The sequence below is a fragment of the Haliotis cracherodii genome, unplaced genomic scaffold (assembly GCF_022045235.1).
Source record: "Haliotis cracherodii isolate W230 unplaced genomic scaffold, xgHalCrac1.p SCAF_6, whole genome shotgun sequence".
NCBI lineage: Eukaryota > Metazoa > Mollusca > Gastropoda > Lepetellida > Haliotidae > Haliotis > Haliotis cracherodii.
In genome coordinates, this window is record NW_027266319.1 from 43,080,852 (window position 1) to 43,104,792 (window position 23,941).

Consider the following 23,941-nt stretch of genomic DNA (forward strand, 5'->3'; position numbering starts at 1 on the left):
TCAAAATTTAAGTTGATGTATGAGACCATATTTAAATTGATAGGGCTCATCACTGAATTAGAAAATATCTAGTGAACGTTTTAAATTTGACTAAAGCTTCAGCGACCTGAAGATTTTGTATACAAGTATGTAATTTTATGTAATCACTATCTATACTGTGCCAAAAAAAGTTTTGCAAAACTGTATTTTGTATGTACACCAAGTCAACTGAAAGGTCTTTCTCTTGTACAAAATTTAAGTTGATCAACATGGTCAAGAGTCCCATGTTTATGACATCATAATTGAAGAGTGGTGTTATGTTGTGCTAAAATGATATGAGTTCACAAAGATTATGTATTGTTAAACTTACACTAATTTGGATTCAACTTTGCGAAAGAATATAATATTTTGATGTTTAATATGCCCCAAAGTAGTTCAGTGGGGTGTTGTTTTATGGTGGAAAGTGCATAGTTTCCGGACTGTAACTTGCTACAAGTGATTGCAAACTTATTAGAATATTGGTAATATTGTAATTTCACCATTACCATGAACACAAGTTGGACTTGGTACAAATGATGGAAGGGTCTCTTTTTTTTCTTCACTTTTTTTTTTATCATTAGACTTTCTGATATTTTGTGTTCAATCTTGCACAGATATCAGTCAGCTGTAAACTGGTGCCTTTTGCATTTTTGGAGAAAAAACCCCCGAACTTTTCAGGTTTCCATGACAACAAATTGAACTTACGTTTTAATCAATGAAAGGTTCATTAACAGATCATAACCTACAGCTCCTAGTGATTTCACAGTAACACCAGTCAACTGGCATCATCATCATCATCATCAGTGCTTGATTCAGTGTTATTGACCGTCCCAGACTGCTTTCGTGGACAGGGGCTGGAGTCTTACACGCAGTAGAACCCAACACATATACAATTCAGTTCCTTAACTTTTATTGACCTTCGTTGATATATTTGACATATTTGATACAAGTGAGAATCTATTTAGCAACCCATGCTTGCTGTAAAAGGCGACTATGCTTGTCGTAAGAGGCAACTAACGGTTGGTTAGGCTAGCTGACTTGGTTGATGCATGTCATCGATCCCAATTGCGTGGATCGATGTTCATGATGTCAATCACTGGATTGTCTGGTCCAGACTCGATTATTTACTGACATCATAAAGCTAGAATATTGCTGAGTGCAGCGTTAAACAACAAACCAACCATCAACCAACATTCAAAATCATCCTTCATACTTATTTAAGTTTGTAGGATGTAATCACCAGTGTAAGCTAACCAGCTTCAGTGGCGTTGCTATAAGTATTACCCACTCACTCACTCAATGGCAGAGAGATTAGGCCTGAAAAGATTATTAGATTCTCATCCATTTTTTAGAAAACGTGAGGAAGGGGAACATTTTATTTTTTCTATTTCTGAGGCCAACAAACTTTACTCTCAACAAGGAAACAAATGCTTTAAATCACAGGAATTGTTCACAACTTCACATAAGCAACAGCCAGTCAACATATCCATAAATAATAAGACTGACTAGAGTGCAACCATTTGATTTACAATCCAAATTTGCTAGGATCAACTTCAGAAAGTTCATGTTTCTGTTTTCCAATGCCAACCTGAATGTATGCAGGTAACCATTTGTGTCATCAATTGGTTGTGAATGTTACCACTTCCAAATTTGTTTAACACTTCAAATAGGGAAATGTTTTCTGGACAGACATTTCTGTAAATCTATGGCACTTGTAATTAACAAGTTGAAAATTTCTGAACTTGCTGCATTGTTTTGCATTGATTAACAGCTAATTATAACATACCAAAGGAAGCACTCCTACTATGTCCATTTGACACTAGGAACTGCATTCGAAACAAACCCCATTTCATCATTATGCAGCATTGTTTTGCTGCCTCTGTGATGTTATTTGATTGTAACAGCATGGTAACAGATGACCTCAATGGTCCGCAAAGCATTCATTTGTGTGAGTGTATCAGATTTGCAGAGTAAAAATGTCCCAAACATTAATTGTTATTGTGCATACACATTAATATTGCATTTTACATTTCATAATGATGCTAGGATTTTTCCAGAGGCAAAGTATTAGGTCCCATACACATACAACAACTTGAGCATGGAGGCAAATAATTTACTCTGTCAGTGACATGGGATTCTAGGTGTTTGAATGATCAAAACCAGTTCAATGTGAAGCCACTGCCTCCTTGATTATTATAACTCGCCACTTCTTCTTTTTTTAGTTTTCATGGTAACGACTTTGATTGAAATGGCGGCAGTGCTCGTTTCTGGAGCAAATCTTGAAACATACAATATTTCTTCACCAAACTTGGCACATAGCTGGGTCAAGTGGTAAGCTGGTGCCTTTTGATAGTTTGGCATTTTTTTAATATTTAGTTTTCATGTTTCCATAGCAATTATTTTGACTTTGACTGAAAAAGGCGGTAATGCTTGTTTCTGAAACAGATCTTGAGAACCATACAATACGTCTTCACCAAACTTGGCACATAGATAGATCTAGTGATGAACTGGTGCCTTTTGGCAGTTTGGAATTTTTTCATAATGTTTTCCTTGGCAGGAAACTGGACTTTGGCTCAAATACATGTAGCATTTGTTTCCGGAGCATCACCAGTTCTCAGAAACCTTTTGCACTTTCTACAAAAAGATCTATGCACGGTTGTCAGTGAACCATTACCATAATTACCTAGTTGAGATGTACGAGGGGTGTTCATTAAAGATTTCCCCTGACCCACTTCCAATGGACCTAGTGGAATGAAACTTGGCATAGGTAACAGTCTTTCTCCACACAGGAACCACCAAGAGTTACACACTTCTCCCATCGTTTTATGCAACTATGGAGACCTCGCTTGTAAAAGCCCTCATTTTGAGTCTCAAACCAGGTCTTGACCTTAGAAATCAGAGTTTCATCATCTGTTAAACGTTTTCCCTTCAAAAATGACTTCATGGTTGGAAAGAGGTGGAAGTCAGATGGTGAAGGTCAGGAGAGTAAGGAGGATGTGGAAGGATTTCATAGCCATGGACCGCGCTTCTGTCTGGGAGTTATGTACTGGAGCATTGTCTTGCAGGAGACGGACACCCTTGGTCAGCATGCCACACCTCTTAAGCTTGATAGCGTCCTGCAATTTCCGCAGCAGTGAAGCATAATAAGCTCCTGTAATTGTGGTACCCTTTGCCAAGAAATCCATCATCACGTCCCAAAATACGTGAGCATGACCTTGCCTGCAGAGGGTTGGACACGTGCCTTCTTTGGGGGGTGTACTCCTCCACATGCTTCCATTGCACCGACTGAACTTAAGTCTCAGGATCATAGTGATGGACCCATGTTTCATCCTGTGTGATAAGTCTGTCAAAAAAGTTTTATTGGCACGTCCAAAAGATCCTTTGAGCAATTGACTCGTTCCTGCTTTTGGAAAGGCGTGAGCAACCTTGGAATCCATCGTGCAGACACCTTATGCATGTTCAAATTGTCCTGGATGATTTTTTCCACAGACCCTACACTGATCTTGACATCTTGTGCTAACTGGCGAACAGTTATACGTCGGTCTGCCAAAATGGTGGTCTCCACTTGAAGGATAGTGTCCTCATCAATGGCTGAATGGGGGTGACCAGGAATGGCAGCTGATTCCACAGATGTCCGACCACACTTGAACTGGCGATGCCAGTGTTAAACAACGTCATATGATCGATGGGGCATCTTCCCATAAGTTGCTTTCATTTCATCGAAAGTTTCTTTTGGTGTGGGACCTTTCAAATATAAAAACCTAATCACTGCTCGGTATTCTACTGGCTCCATTGTCACACCCTACTTGATCATAACACCTGTAAAAGTGGTAAGATTAATAGTTCGGTGCTGCAAATTCAGACATAACCCATAGATACATGTATCATTACACATGTGAAATATTTCAACCAAATATGATAACCCTAAGTGGTTTAGGGGAAATCTTTAATGAACACACCTCGTATTACCAATTGACTTGAAATTTAGAGACCAGCCTGGTCAAGTGTATACAATGCTCAGTAGAGTCAAATCAAGGAAAGGCCTAAAACTTGTAGGTTTTGATGAACACAAAATTGTTGTAAACAAAAAAGCATTGGATGAGATGACTAGACTGCGGAATAAAATACTTCACCTGGAGCCCCACCGTTTCAGGAAACAAATATTATAGTTTATTTGAATGTTCAGAATTACGTCCCTTCAGTCACTGTAGCGGTATGTGACTATAACGCAATGCGATTTTAACGGGCACTACCTATCCCTAAAATGCTATGATCAAATATGAGTGTACTTAATTGATTTTTAGAATAATATAAGGGGAACGCTATTTTTCAGGGCATTATCATGTACAGAAGCCCGAGGCCTTCCATTACTGCCCGACGAAGGAGGATTGTTGAAAAGAACGAGGGCTTCTGCAAATGATAATTCCCTGAAACATAGCGTTATCGTTATTGTAGTTAAAATGGACAGAATTTGGTATACAAATTAACACCAATATCGGTTTTAAAACATTTACTGCAATCTACACACAACGAATGTCACTGACCCACTTTTACAAATATGGAAACGTCATAGAACAAACCAGATGACGTCACTATTGAACACCAATAAGACGTCTACCAACGGGCGTGATAGACAATGGCCCATCTTTAGCAATATGAGTGCATTGTCAAGTTAACCCTCTGGATGCCGAGTCTTTTTCTGACGCCCATTTTCCTAAGATCGTAAAAGTGAAGGTTGTGCGAGAATTACGCTCACGCGGCACTGGATAGACCTGTGCCTATAAACTTACGCAGAGGTGGAGAATATTAACCCCCTGGATGCCAGAGGGACATATATGTCCTTCCTCTACAACCCTCACTTTGAAGTCGAATAAAATTCAAAATACATCACCAACACAAATACACTTCACAGTTTTGAATAAGGTGGGAAATTTCCTGTTCTGTGATATCAGCAAAAGTACTGAAAATGACCTTTGAAAATTAGGTACATTGTAAATGTCGCCATTTTTTACACATTACTAAATCACGATTCACGGCGTTATTTACAGCATGTTTTGAAATCAATATTTAGGATATTTACTCGGAGAAATGAATTTTAAAAATAGCATATTAGTGATCACGGGTATCTGTCTTTTATGAAATCACCAATTATCACTCCAAAACGTCTCCGATAACCCGAGAATCGTTTCGAATGTTTTGGAAAAGACGCAAACACGAACGCCGAAGTGAACTTTCCGCCATATTGGCTAGTGTTTACAAAATCACGTTTCAGGTACACCGGTTATGAGGCGCCTGTAACATCGCTTAATTTCAAACTTAGCTGCGATACCTACATCCTTGAATTCCTCATACATTTTAGAAGCAAATGACCAATGGTCTTTGTCACCAATACAAAGTGGCTGGATTAAATCAAGCAAAATATGTTAGGTGTGAAAACGAACGCTGTGCTCGAAAAACTGCACTTGTTTGAAATGTAAACAAAGCAAAATTCAGATTTTACACAGTGTAGCATTTTCTCCTATTTTGAGCTATCCATTCGTCTATTCGTTCAAGATATAGGCTCAACATTGTCAGAATATGCATGGGAAGAGAATCGTAGGAAGAATTAGGGAATCAAAAATAGATACATTGCAATGATTTGATATTTTCAACAGAAATTGTCAAAGTTACCGTCCTGTGTGACGCCATGACTGACGCAAAATCACGCACAACGACAACGGTATTTATCGGAATTTCTGCCTATTTCGGTTCTTTTCAATGAAAATTATAACAACAAATAACAGTACATAGATTGTCAGAATGTTTCTGATTACTTACATGTCACATTTATGTATATGCGATCCCTGAATCAACGAAAGTCCCCTCGTAAAATCCCGCGTACTGTTGACAGTGAACACGCCATTTTGTAAAAGTCGGTCACAGGTAGTGATGTCATACGTCAACATTGTTGTACATATTTGGTAATTTCTTTGAGGTGAAGGTCCTTGAATGAGAGTGCACACAATCACTGTATCATGCTGTTTACAGTTTCAGTAATGATGTAAATTTTTCATATGTTTTATACATTTTTTCACACTATTAATTTCCCTTTGGATATTTGTCAATGTTCAAAATTATATCATACGCAAATATAAGCCACAACATGTATGAACGAAACTTTGATAATCTCCTGTTTGTTTGAACATTGTTTACATAACAAATTGATAGGTTTTTAGTGTCAATTACGATGTTTCTTTCCTTTGGACAAGTGTTACAAGATGAAGCGTAAAGGTAACTGCAGCATGTACGTATTTCTTGGGATGTGTAATAGTCAATATCATAAGTTCATATAACCAATATGTCTTTGAATAGCTGTTTCATTTTATTTTAAAACTAAACTTGAATAGATCTATATTACTTTAACAAAATGGATAATATTTTTCGGTAAAATATATGCACACATTCTGAAATGTCTTGGTCTTGGAATTGTTTTTTTTATGTCGTTGGATACAGAGAACAGTGATATCTAACGATTCGCCAGGTGCGCGTTAGTCACAAACAATTTACGAATTATTCCTCTCGTTTTGCATTATATAATCAATGGTTTCATTCTTTTTTTCAATATTGTGATCACAGGATAGTAAACAGTTTATTTTATTTCTCCAGGAATTGTAAAATGTAAAAAAATATAACCCATGCCAGGTAACCCGGCCGTTGGTTCAAACGTATACGACTATCCGCATAATTCTATACCAATAGAGCTTTCTTCCAATCTTTTATTGTGTAAGAAATAATAACATAATAATGAACAAACATAATTGTCCGATATTGAAAATAATTTTGGTTGTTTTGAAATATTTTTGGGGGAATTTTATTACGTAAATTGATGCTAAACAGGTGCGTGTCTTGTCCAATTAAGATACACGTGAACTATCTAATTGTTTACATATTCAAGACATTATTTACTAGGTGAGAGCAGTCATTTTATGTTGTGTCGAAAAAGCGTCAAATTCCGTTCCACACATCGAGATTTTCCATACCATGCAAGAAAATTAGGGGAGATATATATTAATCAAAATACCAGTGTCGTCTTTTTCCGACGTTATCAAAGACATAAAACCGGCCATGACGTCAAAAGGAATGGTGTTATTTTTAGGGTATTTCATTACATTTGATGATAAGGCTTGTGCTCCATTAATAATGATGCAACATTAGCCAAATTACACTTACACAATCAGGAGAATGTTGGAATCTAAGGACTAAGTTATAGGTTAGATAGGGCCATCCATTTCTCTATTACCTCCTTTTTATGAAGTACGATTTCAAAATTTCTTATGGGTATATTTTTTAACTAAACGTGTACAGTTTCAATATCGATATTTGTGTTGGAATAGTTTGGTTCCTCCTGAACAAAACACCACGATAATACATTGTCCTTACCCACAGCTAATTCTCGCCAAGTGACCTGAGTTGCAACAAACTAGAGCTAAGCATAGCGGAGTCATGTCCCCTTTTCTTTGTACGTGTGTAACCTCTCTGTCACCTTTTGACGTCATAGAGAAAAAGCAGTTTTCGTCATTTACGGCATGCTACTTTTGGAATTGAATGTATGTCGTTATACATACGCATATAACTGCATTTGATATGTAGTTATGTCGTTCAGATATTAGGCAGTATTTTGCTCGCTCACAGTTTCCGTAAAGCTTCTTAATTAAAAAAATTGTCGCACAGTACTTTTATCGGTGTACGATAAAAAGCGGAGAAATTTACTATTTTTCAACGCAGAATATATTCTCGGATAACACTTAGGAGTGTCTATTTTTAAAACAGGTTTGATGTTTACTGTTAAATCTACACAATCAAATAGGAAATTTAATATTCTTCACCTCTGCGTAATTTTATAGCCAGGGGTAGATCCAGTGCCGCGTTAGCGCAATTCCCGCACCACCTTCACTTTTGCGATCTTAGGAAAATGTGCGTCAGAAAAAAAACTCGGCATCCAGAGGGTTAAATTTCCTATTTGATGGTGTAAAGGTAAATATAGAATACTAAACGATCTCCCGTGTAATACCGATTTTATGAAACGAGTGAATAGTTCTGGTATCTGACGAGCGAAAGCGAGTCAGATACCACAACTATTCACGAGTTTCATAAAATTGGTTTCACACGAGAGCGAGTTTAGTATTTTATTTATTACTTGTCATTTATAATGTTTTTAGAATTATACTGTTGAGTGTAAATAGGCTGACACCTACACGATCCATGCATGGCATAATCCAATTGAGTTTAACAGAATAATACTTCAAACACGTCAAAAGTTGAAACGTATGAATTTAATATCATACAATGGTCCACCTTTAGATTTCAGGCGTTCGTCCAACAAAATTATCGTAGTGCTAAGGCTATCACAACTCACATAATTTAACCTAGACTAACGACTGTCGTTGCGCTAGAGTACGATCGCCTTGTGGAACGGGGCCTTGCAGCTCAAAGTTTACAATGACGTCACAATACCCGATGACGTAATTTCTTGAATTTTGTTGCAAGATCCATCGGCGAAACAATGCCATGTGACGTCAGCCTAGCAACAAGGTTGCTGGGGTCATCGAGTGTACATAAGCTCCTCCCAGTGATCTATCATCTCCACACACAATGTCGTTGAATACGCCAAGGGATGTTAGGTTTCAATATTTGTTCGTGAAACGTGTTCCGAGAGTACATAAGCACGCGTTTTGGTATTACACAATGTGTAATACAGCTGTATGTTTATTAAACGGGTGATCTCTTCACGGGCAAGTAATAACTGTAAATATTAAACGGGTTTAAAAACAATACACTTATGAGAGTTGTCCGCCCCAATTTGCTCGCTAGGTGGCGCAAATGTACTAGTGGTTATAAGTCACAACCGGAAGTCAGCTTTCAAAGTGGCTCGTATCGAAGATTCACTCGACCGTTATCAGCTATGCCAAGATACTGCTCTGTTCCGGGTTGTAAAAATAAGATTGGAGGACATAAATACCCTTCAGACCCCGACCTGCAACAAAAGTGGCGCGTGGCGGTAAGAAGAGTTGATGTTGCAACAAAGAATCTGTGGAAGCCAGGGACAGGCGACGTAGTCTGTAGGGCTCACTTCACTGATGATGATTTCGTGGATACACTATTAGGTTCGTAAAAACAGTATTATTTTGTCTCTTGAGAATGATAAATAATTATTTGTGCATGGTTTTCTCACTGTTTTTTTGTATGTTGGCAAAGAAAAGCGCAAAAGCAGAATATATTAGCCTATAATAAATATCGAATAGCCAATATCCTCATACTGGTAACTGGGCCCTGTTTGTCAGCTGTTCATTCACAGACCCAAACATTAATGAATAGGCCTAAACATTTGATTGTATATTTATTTATGTATGTTATTATGTAACTTTAACAACGAAGTAAATTTATTCACAGACAAAAATATACTTGTCAAAATGTGATTTATTAATATTGAATAGCCAAAATCCTCATGCTACTGTTCAGCAGCTGTTCATTCACAGACCCAACCTTAGTAAATATGATCAAGTTTCTGCTTGCATAAAACAATGTAAAGATATTTCTATAATCAGCAGCTCAGATCAGAGCTCCAGATAACTTTTTTTGAGCAAATGAGTTTTTACTCTAGGGTTTCTATTTTAAATGGGTTATAAGTATAACATTTTTCATAGGGTAACCAATATTATTTCAATCATCCATTCATGACTCTATTCGGATTTTCCCAAAATTAGTGAACATTTATCATTAGATGTATATAACTGTACTTAATATATAGGCTTGACTCAGATAGTAAATTAGCTCATAATTGTGTTTCGGAAATTAGCCCTGTTTTACGATTGCTGAAAAAGCTTCATTGGGTATTAAAGGGGCACTGATCTAACGCAATTCCCCGGGACTGGTTGTTGCCTTTGTTATTGTTTTTTCCCAGTGAGTACTCGGATGTATAGCAGAAATCTAGACTAGTTCGCGACCTCTGCTGCGCCTTTCGTAAGCGCATTAGTCACGTTTATGGATACCGGTAGTAATAAGGGCGTATGGTCACATTGATCAACAAAATGAAATACAGTTTTCGAGATATTAAGGAAATGTAGGTATCTTTGGGGGTAGCATCGGTAATGGTGACGAAGTTTTGATAAGTCACTTGCTTGGTAATTTTGCGATTTTCGTTTACACTATTTTTACTTGCAACACGATGTAAATATTTCACCTAAGCATTGCTTTTTTATAGTGTGTATATTTTTTTACTGTCAAAATGTGTAACATATTTATTAAACGTCTAAATATTTTACAAAGTGACTGAAAAACATTTCGTTGAAAAGTACATGTCTATGTTGTTTGGCTTCTAATCCTACATAATAATCTGTTGTGATGTTTGTAGGCCCTTTTGTTCGTCTTAATCAATCTGGACAGATTTCTTAGTCAAAATGGCTGAAATATTTACACATTTTATAAATTGCCTAAGAGAATCAAATTTTACAAAATGACGGTAATAAATACACGCTTACAAAGGAAAAGACCGAAGAAAACAACGTCTATCGCGCATTGAACGAATCGGTTCAAATGAAGGAAAACAAAATGCAAATACCATAATTACAACCCACCACATTTATGTGTATAAATTTTAGGCAGCTTCCTTGTTCGAGGAATGTATCCGTGAATATCCACACAAAGGAACAATATCCCACTCGTCTGCAGCTGTACAAAGAAACTTATTCGATGTCACGTGTCTCTGTAACAATCAAATATTTTAAAAAATATATATCGTTTCGGGATATTATAACCCGTGTCCGTTTCTCAACTGATCACTTGGATTGTTTCGGGTGTTTCTCATAGGTGTCAAGTCTTCAAGGGTCGGCTGAGAAAGCCCACGTGACAACTATTTTCATAACGTCCACGGTTCCATTGAGTGACAGATAACAATGATCAATCAATCAATGTATTATCAGTTAACCCTTTGAACAAAGTATGTTGTTTTAACATCAGCACTTCACGCCATGATATGAGTGTATTCCCTTTGTTTTAGTAAACCTAGACATGTAAACACTCACTTTTGACTTATCCACTGTGCAAGATAACAGTGATTAATCAATCAACGTATTTTCTGTTAATCCTTTGATGACCAGGAACGATCCGTTGATATACAAAAAAAGTAAATGAACTGATCATTCATCTCTTGCTTGGCTGCCACGTGCATATTACATAACACACATTTCACCTCACTTCCAACCTGGATTTAGATTGAATAATTACCCCAGACACAATAAATGCCAAATGGGAACCTTTGTCAGGTAATCTAAGTGGTGCTACCACTAATTGACAAATGACGACAAATACACAAGTGTAGGGTTATACGAGAAAACGTGGATGACAACAAGGGAGTAGTAATCGTATTATCGACGCAATCCAAAACCCGAAAATTCTTTCACTGCATACTTTTTTTAGTATTAAACTATAACCATCTGGGGTATTTCCAAATTACGACATCCGATGAGCTCCGCCATACTTTTTGTCTCTTTGTTCAGGCCGAAGAAATTAATTAACATGCGCCCTTTGTCGAAATCTTTATAGATCACAGTTAACCAATCAGTGTTTATGCAAAAATGCGTAAAACAAATATTGCCTCCAGCCTTCAAGTTCATTTAGCTGTCCTTGCAGACGGTAGCCCAGTCTCTGGTCACGCTCAGTTGCGTTGCGTATCATCCGGGTACTCACGGGGAAAAAAACAATAACAAAGGCAGCAACCAGTCCGGGGAATTGCGTTAGATCAGTGCCCCTTTAAGGCGTACTGTTTTTATACATTTGAGTTTTTCATTAAATGCATGCGTTTGTGTACACAAGATAATCAGTGTGTAATTGGGTTTTTAATATTTTTGGGGATATTTTTACTCAAATATGCATGTTATCTGTAGCTCTGTATAGCATACACACATTTTGATAATGAATATCATAAAAAACAACCATGAATGTGTCTTCAACTTGTGTATTGTTGATTTATGCCATGTTTGCAAGTGAATTTAGATATTATTATTTTGGTTGATTCCTTGTTAATGTTTGTTCTTGTTGCTTTGTGTTAAATTCCTGTTTTTAAGGAGCCATACAAACGATGACAAGCCTGAAGCTTCCGACAGAAGAATTACTCAACGAGGCCTGGGAAACTCAGTTTTGTACAATTTTCTATTATTGGTAAACTCTATAAGTAAATCACTAGAGGAATTTGAGGTCGTTCAACATGTGACATTACTTCAGTGTAGTTATATTTTCAGCTGCATTTTCATATAATTAATAAGACTTATAAAAAATTAAAAGCTACTTGCTTATTTTCTTAATTCTTAAGAGGAAAATCACCTCAATATGCATTTGTTTTCATTTCAATAAATTGGAACCTTTCATTTTTCTGTAACTTATGTTAAATGTATTTAACATAAGGTGAACGAAGTCGTCTCCGGGCAGCTTCGGTTCCCTCCATCTTCCCACATACATTATGCACCAGTACATCAGCACTACCAACGCGACCAAAGAGGGCACATCAACTCCGTGAAGAAGAAGCCAACATGGCTATATTGAATGTGTCGTCGGAGGTGGAAATCGGTATTGGAGAGGATTGTGCTGTCACAAGCCCAAGTAGCTTGAATGAGCCTACTGAAACATGTCAAAGTGACTCTCAGTCTACTCAGTGCAGTTTGTTAGGAAGTTGTTCCATAGAAACCTACATCAATAATCCCAAAGCTGTTTTGTACTTTGCTGGTTTCCAAGATTATGACCATTTCATGTTTTTCTTTCACTCGCTTGGTCCAGCAGTTTTTGAACTGAACTATCAATGTGAACTCTTGCACCCAAAAGACCAACTGTTTTTAACTCTAATGAAATTAAGACAGGCCAAGGATGACATTGAATTAAGTTTCTTGTTTGGCATATCATCATCCACTGTTTCCCAAATTGTAATAACATGGATCAATTTCTTATATTTCCAACTGAAGGAACTACAGTTATGGCCATCAAGAGCAACTGTTGATGATCACATGCCAACAGATTTCGGTAAAAAGTTTAAAAACACTAGAGTTATTTTGGATGCAACAGAGATACCAATAAAGAAGCCATCTCATGTTGATGCTCAGAGCATGATATGGTCCAGCTATAAACATCAAAACACATTGAAAACCATGATCGGTTGCACACCCAGGGGGGCAGTCTCATTTATTAGTGAATCTTTTGGGGGGTCTGCAAGTGACAGACAGATCATAGAACAGTCTCCTTTACTTAACCCATCACATGGTATGTTTGAAAAACAGGATAGCATTATGGCTGACAGGGGCATTATGGTTCAAGACTTATTTGCAGCCCAAGATGTTCAAGTAAACACCCCAACTATGTTAAAAGGCAAGTCACAGTTAGAACCAGAAGATTTTGTTAAGGATAGAAGAATTGCTTCTAAAAGAATCCATGTTGAACGTATAATTGGTCTGAGTAAGACTTTCAAAATTCTGAAAAAACATCTCCCACCAAGTAAAGTAGTACTTGGATCGCGGATTGTTTGTTTGTTATGCTATTTCAAATTTCAGAAATTCCATTGTAAATGAATTTGCTTGAAGCATCTCTTCTTTGTGATATCTGTGACTGAAATTTGTAGTAGTAGTAGAATTTTATTCATTAGTGTGAGTGATTGAGAATTGTTTTGCACCGCTTTTAGTAATATTCCAGCAATATCATGGCGGAGGACCCCAGAAATGAGCTTCACCCATGTTGGGAATTGAACCCGGGTCTTCGGCGTGACGAGCAAACACTTTAGCCATAAGGCCACCCCACTGCCTTTTACAGTAGTAATATAATCGGTATGGTCACATGGCCTATAGTACAGTTTTTCGTAATAATAACTGGTCATGTGAGAGCTTGTAATTTGAAAACATGTTTCATATACAGAGCAACAGATTTAAGGAGATGTACATTTCTTGTATTTAGCTTATTGACCATTGAATGAGTGTTGTTAAAGCTATGAAAAGGTAATTTTAATCACAGAGTTCCTTGGGCATATAAACCTAATATGATACTCATCTTCAACAAAATCTAAATGACAGTAGACCCGGGAAGATTCCGGGGTAGAATCGGTCTTCAGCAACCCAAACTTGCCGTAAAAGGCGACTAACGGGATCGGGTGGTCAGGCTCGCTCACTTGGTTGATGCATGTTATCTATCCCAATTGCATGGTTTGATGCTCATGATGTCAATCACTGGATTGTCTGATCCAGACTTGATGATTTACAGACCGCTGTCATATAGCTGGAATATTGCTGATTGCGGCGTAAAACAACAAACAAACCAACCAACTAAATGACAATATGTATATAAAGTATTAAAGTTACCTACATTTTCACATTTATGGAGCTGAACTGAATTCATTAAGGCTTTAAAATGTGACTGGTGGTGTTGAAAATTCAATTTGTAAGGTAAAGTCTAACAATACCTAATATGATGTACATAATCAATACTAATGACAATCACTTGTGTGATATATATAGTCCTACATTGTCTGAAAAATACTTCATTATTTGCACCAACATTTTTCAAAAGTTGAATCATTTCAATCAAACATATGTCATTTTTAGTCAAAGAGACAGTTTTTAACAGCGATGGGCTCACAATATTTCAGTTATTTGAGGCTTATCCCACTGAAAACATATTCATACAAGGCTAACCTTACATTTGTACTGGCTTCTGGCTTTCAACTGAGTGTGAAAATCTCCTCACGACCCAAAAAGTGTATGGAGTGTAACTTGTGACACAAGCATGTCATATTAAAATGTGAATCTCTCATGTGTCAAAGAAATTGCTTCTTTTCATTAGTTATTTATGCATATGGTAAGCTTTGAAATGAAAGATAAAGGTGACATGCTGTGATTTTGTTTGGTGGTATTACCATATTTAGTCAAACAATTGATTGGCAAACCAAAACCACAATATTTTAACTTTGCCAATGACTTGTAATAGTCTCAAACCACAGCAGATTATTATTTCTAACTCTGTGTACTGTAGTTACCCCTGAGCTCAATGTACCGCTCCATTGATGCTCTTACAATGTATATGTACATTGTGGTAACAGGTTGTAAACCTGTTCAGTGAAATCTGGAGGAAACCCAAAATCTCTCTTATGAGCGTCTGAATAAACATGTGTGTATTAGTTGAGTACTGTGTATATTCTTCAAATGGAATCTTCATGAATCTTCAACTTCACACTAAACTGTCTTAATGGTAGCTAAATCATATTGGACATGTGTATGATTTACAATTCAAATTGCTTATTCATTGCAAATATAGATCAAGGCACAGAATATGCATGATGTATGCACAATATAATAATTTGTATTAATATAACATTTGATGTTGACATGAGCATGTGAAACAAATTGATATTTGGAAAATATTTGGATTTTTTTTTCTTAAGTGATACAGAGTTTACACCCAAGCATAAAATGATACTTTAGTTATAAAGACTGACGAACAGTCACCATTTGTCACAATAAGTTTCCAAAATGTTGATTTGACGCTGGAGACCAATTACCGAATAAGAGAAAAGACCATCATCAACAAAAAGTCCAAGGAATATTCCTATTAGATCTGGATATAACTGTATGACGTTTTTAGATTTTGAGTTAATTTCAAGAATAAGACAACCTGGTTGTGCTTAATACACAAACACAAACTCCCAATGGGAATAAAACATATGGTTATTACATTGGTACATACACAAGCTCGGACTCATAAATGCCTTAATGGTGTTTCCAAGGGAAAAAACATGATTTACAAAGTAGAAGCAATGTATGGTCTTAGATGTTTGGTATAGAACAGTTCAAGTTTTGGAATTAATGAGTACTGACAGAAATCTTTATCAACACTGACCTTTTCTACAAACATGTCACAGAATGTGTAAACAACAAAATAGCAAAATTGACGCTTTGCTAAGTACATCTGTCCCTGTACCTGACAGTAGTAGTGACTACTGGGATTTAAACAAATCTGATTGTTTACATTGTAATGAAGATATGGAAAATGTTTACCAGGTTTAATGTAATCATTTCTTCCAGCATATGGACATTTCACCTCAACCAAGATATCAGCATCAATAATGGCATCTGGCGTAGCACCCAGATAGGGTTCAGAACAGGAAACAAATAGACCTGCCTTTTTTGTTTTGATATTGTACATGGATTCAAATTTTGAAAGTGCTCTTTTTTCATATTGCTTTCCATGAATTACAGGCTTACATGATAAAAATTTTGTGGACACAATTGATTTACATAACTTCTCCTTATTTCTTCGGTTGGTCATTTTGGTCACTTCACCAAACCTTGAGGCTGTGAGGTGCCACTTTCTTTCTGTGTGCCACACTGGGCTCCGGGACTGGTCTTGCGTTGCTGCCTCAATGTCTTTCGCAGATTCCTCAGTTACCTGTAAAGAAAACAAAAGTCAAGACATAAAAGAGATGTCCCAAACAATATTTTTTCACATAGTTTGTTTTACATGACAGTAATCTGAAAAATGCCTAATATACAAGTCTATATTTCTTTTACAAGGGAACTAATCTGCTTGATCATGATTAGGCATTTTCAAACTTAGTTAATTGCATTTTACAAATGACTCACAACCCCAAACATTCAGATGTTGCTATGTTTCCTCACAAGTTATGATTTTAACTGTGTATTACAAAGATCAAATCTGAAAGACTTTAGGTTTTAAAGATTTTTTACATGTATTATACAACAGAATTTCCATTGTTGTGTACCTTCAGTGCCATGTCAACCATGTACTCTGTAAATGGCTGTTGAAGGTAGTGATGGCCCTCAGCAGCTGTCTGGACATCAGCCTTTGGGTGAAGATATCTTAATGCGATATTATTAGATGACTTTGAGCAGTAGTTTGTCATCATGTTGCGCACATGATCATTGTAGCCACTCATGTGTCTGTATTTTTGTGGCCTTGGATCGTCCAGCATATGCTGTGACCATTTTCTTTTTGACGGCAGTTCTGCAGCTGTTACGGGTGATCCTGAATACAATATTTTGATACTACATTGCCATAATAATCCTGTTCAAAACAACACTTAAGATTCAAGTCTGAAATGAAAATTAAATATTTTAACTTGTGCAACTACTATTTCAGATTTGCATAAGGGCATAATATTATAGGAAAATAATTCATATCATTATCACTATGACTAATATATCTCATAAATGACATGCATCATGAATAAGCAATGAAACCTGTATGATTAAACTGTGTTTGATAATCTCATGCCTATATAGCCAGAAGACACATTTTTACCAGATATACTGATACTATTTGAAAACACATTTCCTGTTTTATAAAATACCTGGATAAAAATATGGTAATTGTTTATGTGACATAGAGTCGCCAAGTTTCAATAATCATTTCATGGACACAGAAATGTCAGTAAGCACTGCACTGTACACCTATCATAAGTCATTCAGAATTTTGGTGCCCATATCATGCAAAAAGGAAGAGTAAAATATAACACTATAATTTGAAAAACGTCTATATTTTGTGAATACAACAGGTTTCAAAGTTGTATAAACCTTCTGTGTTTTAATGCCGACTTGCAAGCGTTATGGGAAAATCTTCCGCCCGAAACCCCCATCCTAAAGTAATATGTCCAATGCATTGACGCTCAGTACTTTTAATTATTTTTGAAAAAAATGTTGGCGGATACGGGCGGAAGTCGTACCGAATTTTGTTGAGAACTACGTGTCAAAACACTGCTGATCATATTCATAAAAAGCCCCGCTAAACAACAAAAGCAATCGGGTGTTCGAAAACAGGTGACGTCTTAGGAGTGCGGTGAATGTTAACAGACGACGCAATGGAGACTGCGCCTTTTATCGAGGATTTATATAATCTGAGACCGGGAGCCACAGTTAGTACTTTGGTTATGGGTAACTATACAGTAGGTCATGGTTTAATGGAAGGCAACAACTGAAATATATCGATAGTTGATTTTGTCAGTCACAGTAGGCCTGATAGTGACAGAGATGGCACTTATTTGACAAGCAAGAAAAGGGCCTAGTAGAAATTGCGGTGCATATCGCAGATTATGAATGTAAGCATACTTGATAACTAAAAAAATGGGTTACATACCTCTCGATCAGTTCAAGTTTCCTTCCAGCTGTCGAAGCTTTTCGTTGAAAGAGCGCACATTTGAGTTTTGGCACGGACCATAGCAGGTACTGGCTGGCCATATTCACATAAACTTGGCTACGGCTCTACTTGAAATTCGCGCTAAATGATTCGCAGCGCATTCTAATCGCGGAACCGTCACAGAGTATGACCGCTAGTACACGCACGCCCCTGGCGGATTAGTACGGCGGTACTCCCCATTCCCTTTCTGCTCACGTGTATCGTCATGCACAGGACATTTAGCGACTTTCATGCATATTCATTGTCCAAACAACCCTTTGAAACCGAAGGCCGAGAATGAATGAAACAGCAAACGTGCAGGCTCGCTCGCCTGTTTTTTTCCCGCTCGCCCCGGTTCAACTTTCATTTATTACTAGCATTTCTCCAACTGTGTTTTACCGTAATCAGGGAAGTAATGTTTGAATCGCGCAGTTAATGTCACTAAATGACCATGTTATTTGAAACAGCCGCCTTCTCTCGGACATATTTCTTCCGGTTCGTTAGTCTGACTGTTGCAGTTCCTTTCGCCTCTTGCCTTTATTGACAGGTCCAATGAACATTGTTTTAATCCCACTCTCCGTTGATTGGCTACTGACTGTTTAGGCGTGTCAAGTTATGTGCATAAATTAAACGATCACCTGATTCATGTCACGCCACTGTATGTATTCGTACACCTGGAATGTTTATCAATGTCGTCATTTTTGTCTGTTTTGATATATGCAACTGTTTTGGGTTAAACTATTGTAGATAAGACATGTTTTACGTTGTCGAATTTTGTCGGATTCATACAGTTTGCACATCGGTTTTTCGATTCATACCTCAATGAACCGAAAAAAATACACAGTCAATCCTTAAAGCCCCATCTGCGTTAGGAACTACCGCACTCTAGTGGGCGGAGCTTATACGAGTGATCTGACAGGTCAATATGACGTCATGATAACACACATTTCATTGGTTATTGCGTAAACGGATGACGTCATGTAAACACACACCCACGTGAGCCGTTTGACAACAAGGACGTAAGTATTAATGGTAATAAATATCTATCAAACGATTCCAAGACTTTTCAACAAACGCGTAGGTCTTTGGTTTCAAAACCTACCTGCCATGTCGTCTTCACATCTTCATAAAATGATACCGCGGAATGCCCACGATATATCCAACGCACTCCAACACAGAAATTATAGACGTTCTTGTTCTGAGCTATCCTAGATCTCCCGATGACAACGAATTGATACGTTTGTCGTGATGAATATGAACAGTGTAATTGAACCAAAAAAAAACATAATATGTGTCACGGCACCAATCGTTATCCTGTTGTGTACGGTATATCTGCAGTTTATAAATAGCATTTCTCACATATACAAGGTAATCGGTGATTTCAACAGTGTTTTTCTTCGTTGTGTTCGTCTTGCCTTCATCTGGAATCTGGATGACAACGATCGTGTAAAAAACCCTGGTAATGGTCAAAAATATTTTCACGTGATCAAAGTAGTTTTTTGTCGTTTCCGACTATCCTTGACATTTTTTCATTGCCCAGTAGAAATGTATTTTGGCAAAGTCACACTTGTCCGATGAAGCTCTTCGTGCCGAAGTAACTCGATCCGTGTAACTTGGCGGGTCCCAGTGACCCAGATCCTTCTTGATTGGCATGCCAAGTGTCATTTGCATAAGGCCATCCATATTTTTTGTATGTGTTTCTCCCTTCAAGCCTAAACTAACCAGAGAGCGGCCGGACGAGATAAAATATATATTACTTATCAAAAAATGTCTTTCAATAATTGTGTAAGTTATTATACGACATTCAAAAAAAAAGTTTAAACACTTGGTACTAGAATCTAGTCTATGAATTTGTTTATTATGTAGATCGATTCGCTTTGCTTCGGAAGCGAATTTTTAATAAACAACGGAACAAAGATAAAGTTGATCTGGTTCTTTTATAAAGTTGAGCTAGTAGTATTTCTTTTAATAGATCGGTGCGCAATTTTCCACAGCGGCAACAAAATTAAGACACGAAAACATTATATTATTTCACGTCGCAATGGAAATAAGAATATTAAACTACGGAGAGCCTCACAGACTTCGAAACGATGTTAAATAAATATTTGTTCACATTAATTCTGTCATGTGCGAGAAAATGGATTTCAACATTATTTTCATCAAGCTTATTCAGGTCGCTGGCTGCACAGATCATCCTCTCTTGTAAACTACTTCGGCATGAACACAGTTTTTGTCGCGAAGGTCAAAGCAACAATGTTTCTCTCAGATAAATTTTTTTCTCCATCCATGACGAGCATCTGTCATAATGTGCCTCAACAACCTTCCTGGTCAGTTGAATTCACCAATGTGATACACACGGCCTCATCACAAGATTCCTTCCAAATACCCACCACGTGATCAGGGTTACGACCTTGGGATAAATTAATAAATTAATTTGCACTTTTAGAAAAGAATTTGTTTTCGTGAATATTATTTTTCAAAAATATCCTGTACGTGGTACTTTGGGATTGCACGGCGAATTTCTTTTATTACTTTATAAAACTTTTTGTTTTCCCCTTTCTGACCTCGCGATCTCCTAGCAACCACGCCCCATGAGTGCATCGAGTTGCTGCTTACAACTGACAAGAACTTTGCAATTTCGCTTGTCTTCAATATGAGCAACAAAACATTTTCATGTAAATCCTAATTTGACGAAGAGTTGTTCGAGATAATCAGGGAGCCTTTGGTCATTTCGATTGTGACATTGGTGAGTATATCGTGGAGAAAGTTCCAATTCAAGATGACTTTATTCCGATTCACAACTCGAATCGACAAGATGGCGCCTCTCTTCCCGCCCTTGCAAGTGCAACAGAAACTTTGATAAATTCAGTGCCGATTCTTGGGAGTAGTGAATCAGTGTCACAGCGATATTTCATTGTGGAACGAGATGAAGTCGAATATGTATGTTCACACTTCTTTTGTCAACCATGCGTGACACGGCACAGACAATCGCAGTTAGGGAATGGTGCGGCCACCATGTTGCAGAAATTCGTCGATTCGAACACATTGTTTCTGGACTGAGCTAAATAAACGAAGTTTTTGGAGAGATCGTAGATACTTGGACTTGAAGAAACGGAATTATACGTTGCAGCAAATGAAGGATTGGTGTGGACAAAACGGGAAAGGCATCCCAGATTGTATTTTTAAACTTGTGCGCGAAGTGTATCCAAATTCCCCGAACAAAAAATACATGGGACAAGTGTGGATCTAATGATCAAACTCAGTTTTGTGTGTGAAAATTCTGTGAAAGAAAAGGAAATTCATAATTAAAGTTTTCTTGGAATATGTGTATTGGAGTTTTCGTTTATGGTAAGTACAATATTATATCCGGATACGCCTTCTGTAGGCCAAAACATCAAGTATATTCAGTTACTTATTTACCAGTTGCTCATGTGCATTGTTATGTTGATACACGTAACATATTCATCTATTGTAGTCAAGCTGAGAAATATTGGCGCAACTTCTGGTGCTTCAAATTAGGCCCCTTCCTAAACACTAGTTGAAAAATCTCTGTAATAATTTACGTTTTATGAATATAAGCTGATTGTTGTGTGGCACAAATCTAACTGTTGAATGCAAATGACCAAAACTAAACAAATATCTGTAATTTTCGGATTGAACTGAAAGAATCGCGTCGTCAATTTCGTATTTAAGTATCGTTACTGTTACATTAAAGGGGAAGTGTACACGCAAAAATCACTTTCTTTCTTTTTCTAAACAAAACGCAATTTTAGAAGTAGTTAGTATCTGTGTTTGAAAATATACACTAATTTTTTTTCACAGTGAAAGTAGGAAGCTCACAATAGTGTGAAAGTGATATGCCGTTATGAGGCCTTCGTTTAACGAGCGAAATAGGCCTGAGTTATCCCCCTTAGATTATGACGTAATTGGTGCCAATTCAATTGGGTCCCTGTCTATTCTCAACGCAAAAGATATCAAGGACCAGTTTGCGGTAAAACAACATGGTCTACGACACACTACGGCGCAGTGGTGACTCAGCATAACACAATTCTGGCTGGCATCTGAGATGCTAGAATCACAAAACTGTACCTACACCACGTGAAGCGGCTCTAACAAAGCATGATGACGTCATAATGTTTATCAATTGGCACCAATGACGTCATATTGCAAGGGGCATAAGCCATGGTGTTTTTGTTATGGAAATAGAACACTTGGTAAATGTGAAAAATATAAATCGTTTTAGTGCAAAAAATATGATAATTAAATATGATGTTTTTATATTTTTGTCTATGACACTTCTATGTTAACACATTTGATGTGGAAAAAGTACAAGAAAAAATGGTTCATTTCCGTGTGAACTTGCCCTTTAACTGAAACTGATGTTCTGCTGCTGTTCTGCCGTAAAATTATACAACACAATACACTTTGACAACAAATGCATTAAATGTGCCACATGTACACATCACCATGTGCTTTGCTATTTACAGCGCAAACGTAAATAAGCTCCACCCACTGTGATCGATGCAGACGCCAAACACGATCGATTCGATTTTTTAGGATAAAACTACAGAAAATTTATTGACTTATATCTTGATATGGAGCCATTTGTTGTATCCATGGTTTGTCATTCAAGTTGATACGAAGTTTGACGGTCAATGGTGATCTTGTTCCCGTATGGTTTTCAAAAAACGTCTCCCGACACTCGGTTGTGTTTACATTGTCAGTCATTGTTCGAAACTGAAACACCGCCACCTTGCGGGCTATTTATAGTCAGGGTGGGTCTAAAACCCCATCTGCGGTCGTAGCTACCGCACTCTAGTGGGCGGAGCTTATATAAGTGATCTGACAGGTCAATATGACGTCATGATAACACATGCATTTCATTGGTTAATGCGTAAACGCGTGACGTCATGTAAACACCCACCCACGTGGGTCGTTTGACAACAAGGACGTAAGTTTTAATGGTAATTTATCATCCAAAACTGGCTCCCACAGGAGATATCGCTTGGATAAGATCAAGCGATATCTACACTGTAGATAACGCTGCAATGAAATTACATCACAATGCTTTGCAGACCATTGTGACGTCACAATCAAATGACATCATTAATGGCTCTGCTACTGAAGCTGATAGCAGTACTTTTTACACTGAAGACCCTGCTAATTACTGTCTACAAATTGAAAAAGTTGGAAGAATGATATTGGATGATAAATAAAATCTCACCCTTGTGTCTTTTGATATCAAACATATCAACACTCGTTGATGAAAGTGGCAAAGATCCACGGCAAGCCTCGGAATTTTTCCACTTTTATCAACTCGTGTTGATATATTTGATATCAAAAGACACTCGGGTGAGATTCTCTATATAAATATCTACCAAACGATTCCAAGACTTTTCAACAAACGCGTAGGTCTTTGGTTTCAAAACCTACCTGCCATGTCGTCTTCACATCTTCATAAAATGATACAGTGGAATGTCCACGATTTATCCAACACAGTCCAACACACAAATTATATTTCTAGATCTCTGGACGAGAACGAAATACGTTTGTCGTGATGCATATGAGCAGTGTAAATGAACAAGAAACATACTATGTGTTGGGGCACCAATCGTTATCCTGTGGTTTACGGTATATCTGCAGTTAATATACAGCAATCAGTGATTTCAACAATGTTTTTCTTCGTTGTGTTCGTCTTGACAACGATCGTGTAGAAAAACCTTGGTAA

At 37.3% G+C, this 23,941-nt stretch overlaps 2 protein-coding genes across 2 annotated transcripts; one reads left to right on the forward strand and one right to left on the reverse strand.

Annotated features, from left to right (window-relative positions):
* The first annotated feature begins 8,959 nt into the window (after positions 1-8,959).
* Positions 8,960-13,607, forward strand: LOC139446055 (uncharacterized). Its single transcript, XM_071227322.1, has 2 exons — positions 8,960-9,161; positions 12,457-13,607. The coding sequence occupies exons 1-2, from the start codon at positions 8,960-8,962 to the stop codon at positions 13,605-13,607; spliced, it is 1,353 nt and encodes a 450-aa protein (XP_071083423.1).
* Positions 13,608-15,822: 2,215 nt separating this feature from the next.
* Positions 15,823-19,322, reverse strand: LOC139446444 (uncharacterized). Its single transcript, XM_071227766.1, has 3 exons — positions 19,316-19,322; positions 16,805-17,067; positions 15,823-16,470 (listed from the first exon to the last, which is right to left on the reverse strand). Exons 1-3 carry the CDS (start codon positions 19,320-19,322, stop codon positions 15,823-15,825), a joined length of 918 nt encoding a protein of 305 aa, XP_071083867.1.
* Between the last annotated feature and the right edge of the window lie 4,619 nt (positions 19,323-23,941).

What these genes read in the sequence shown, in the direction of transcription:
- LOC139446055 (XM_071227322.1), top strand. Translation starts at nt 8,960, where the DNA reads ATGCCAAGATACTGCTCTGTTCCGGGTTGTAAAAATAAGATTGGAGGA. An exon ending in TTTCGTGGATACACTATTAG is followed by an intron (nt 9,162 to 12,456) that starts GTTCGTAAAAAC and finishes ATTTAACATAAG; the next exon opens with GTGAACGAAGTCGTCTCCGG.
- LOC139446444 (XM_071227766.1), bottom strand. An exon ending in TGGTTGACATGGCACTGAAG is followed by an intron (nt 16,471 to 16,804) that starts GTACACAACAAT and finishes TTTTCTTTACAG; the next exon opens with GTAACTGAGGAATCTGCGAA.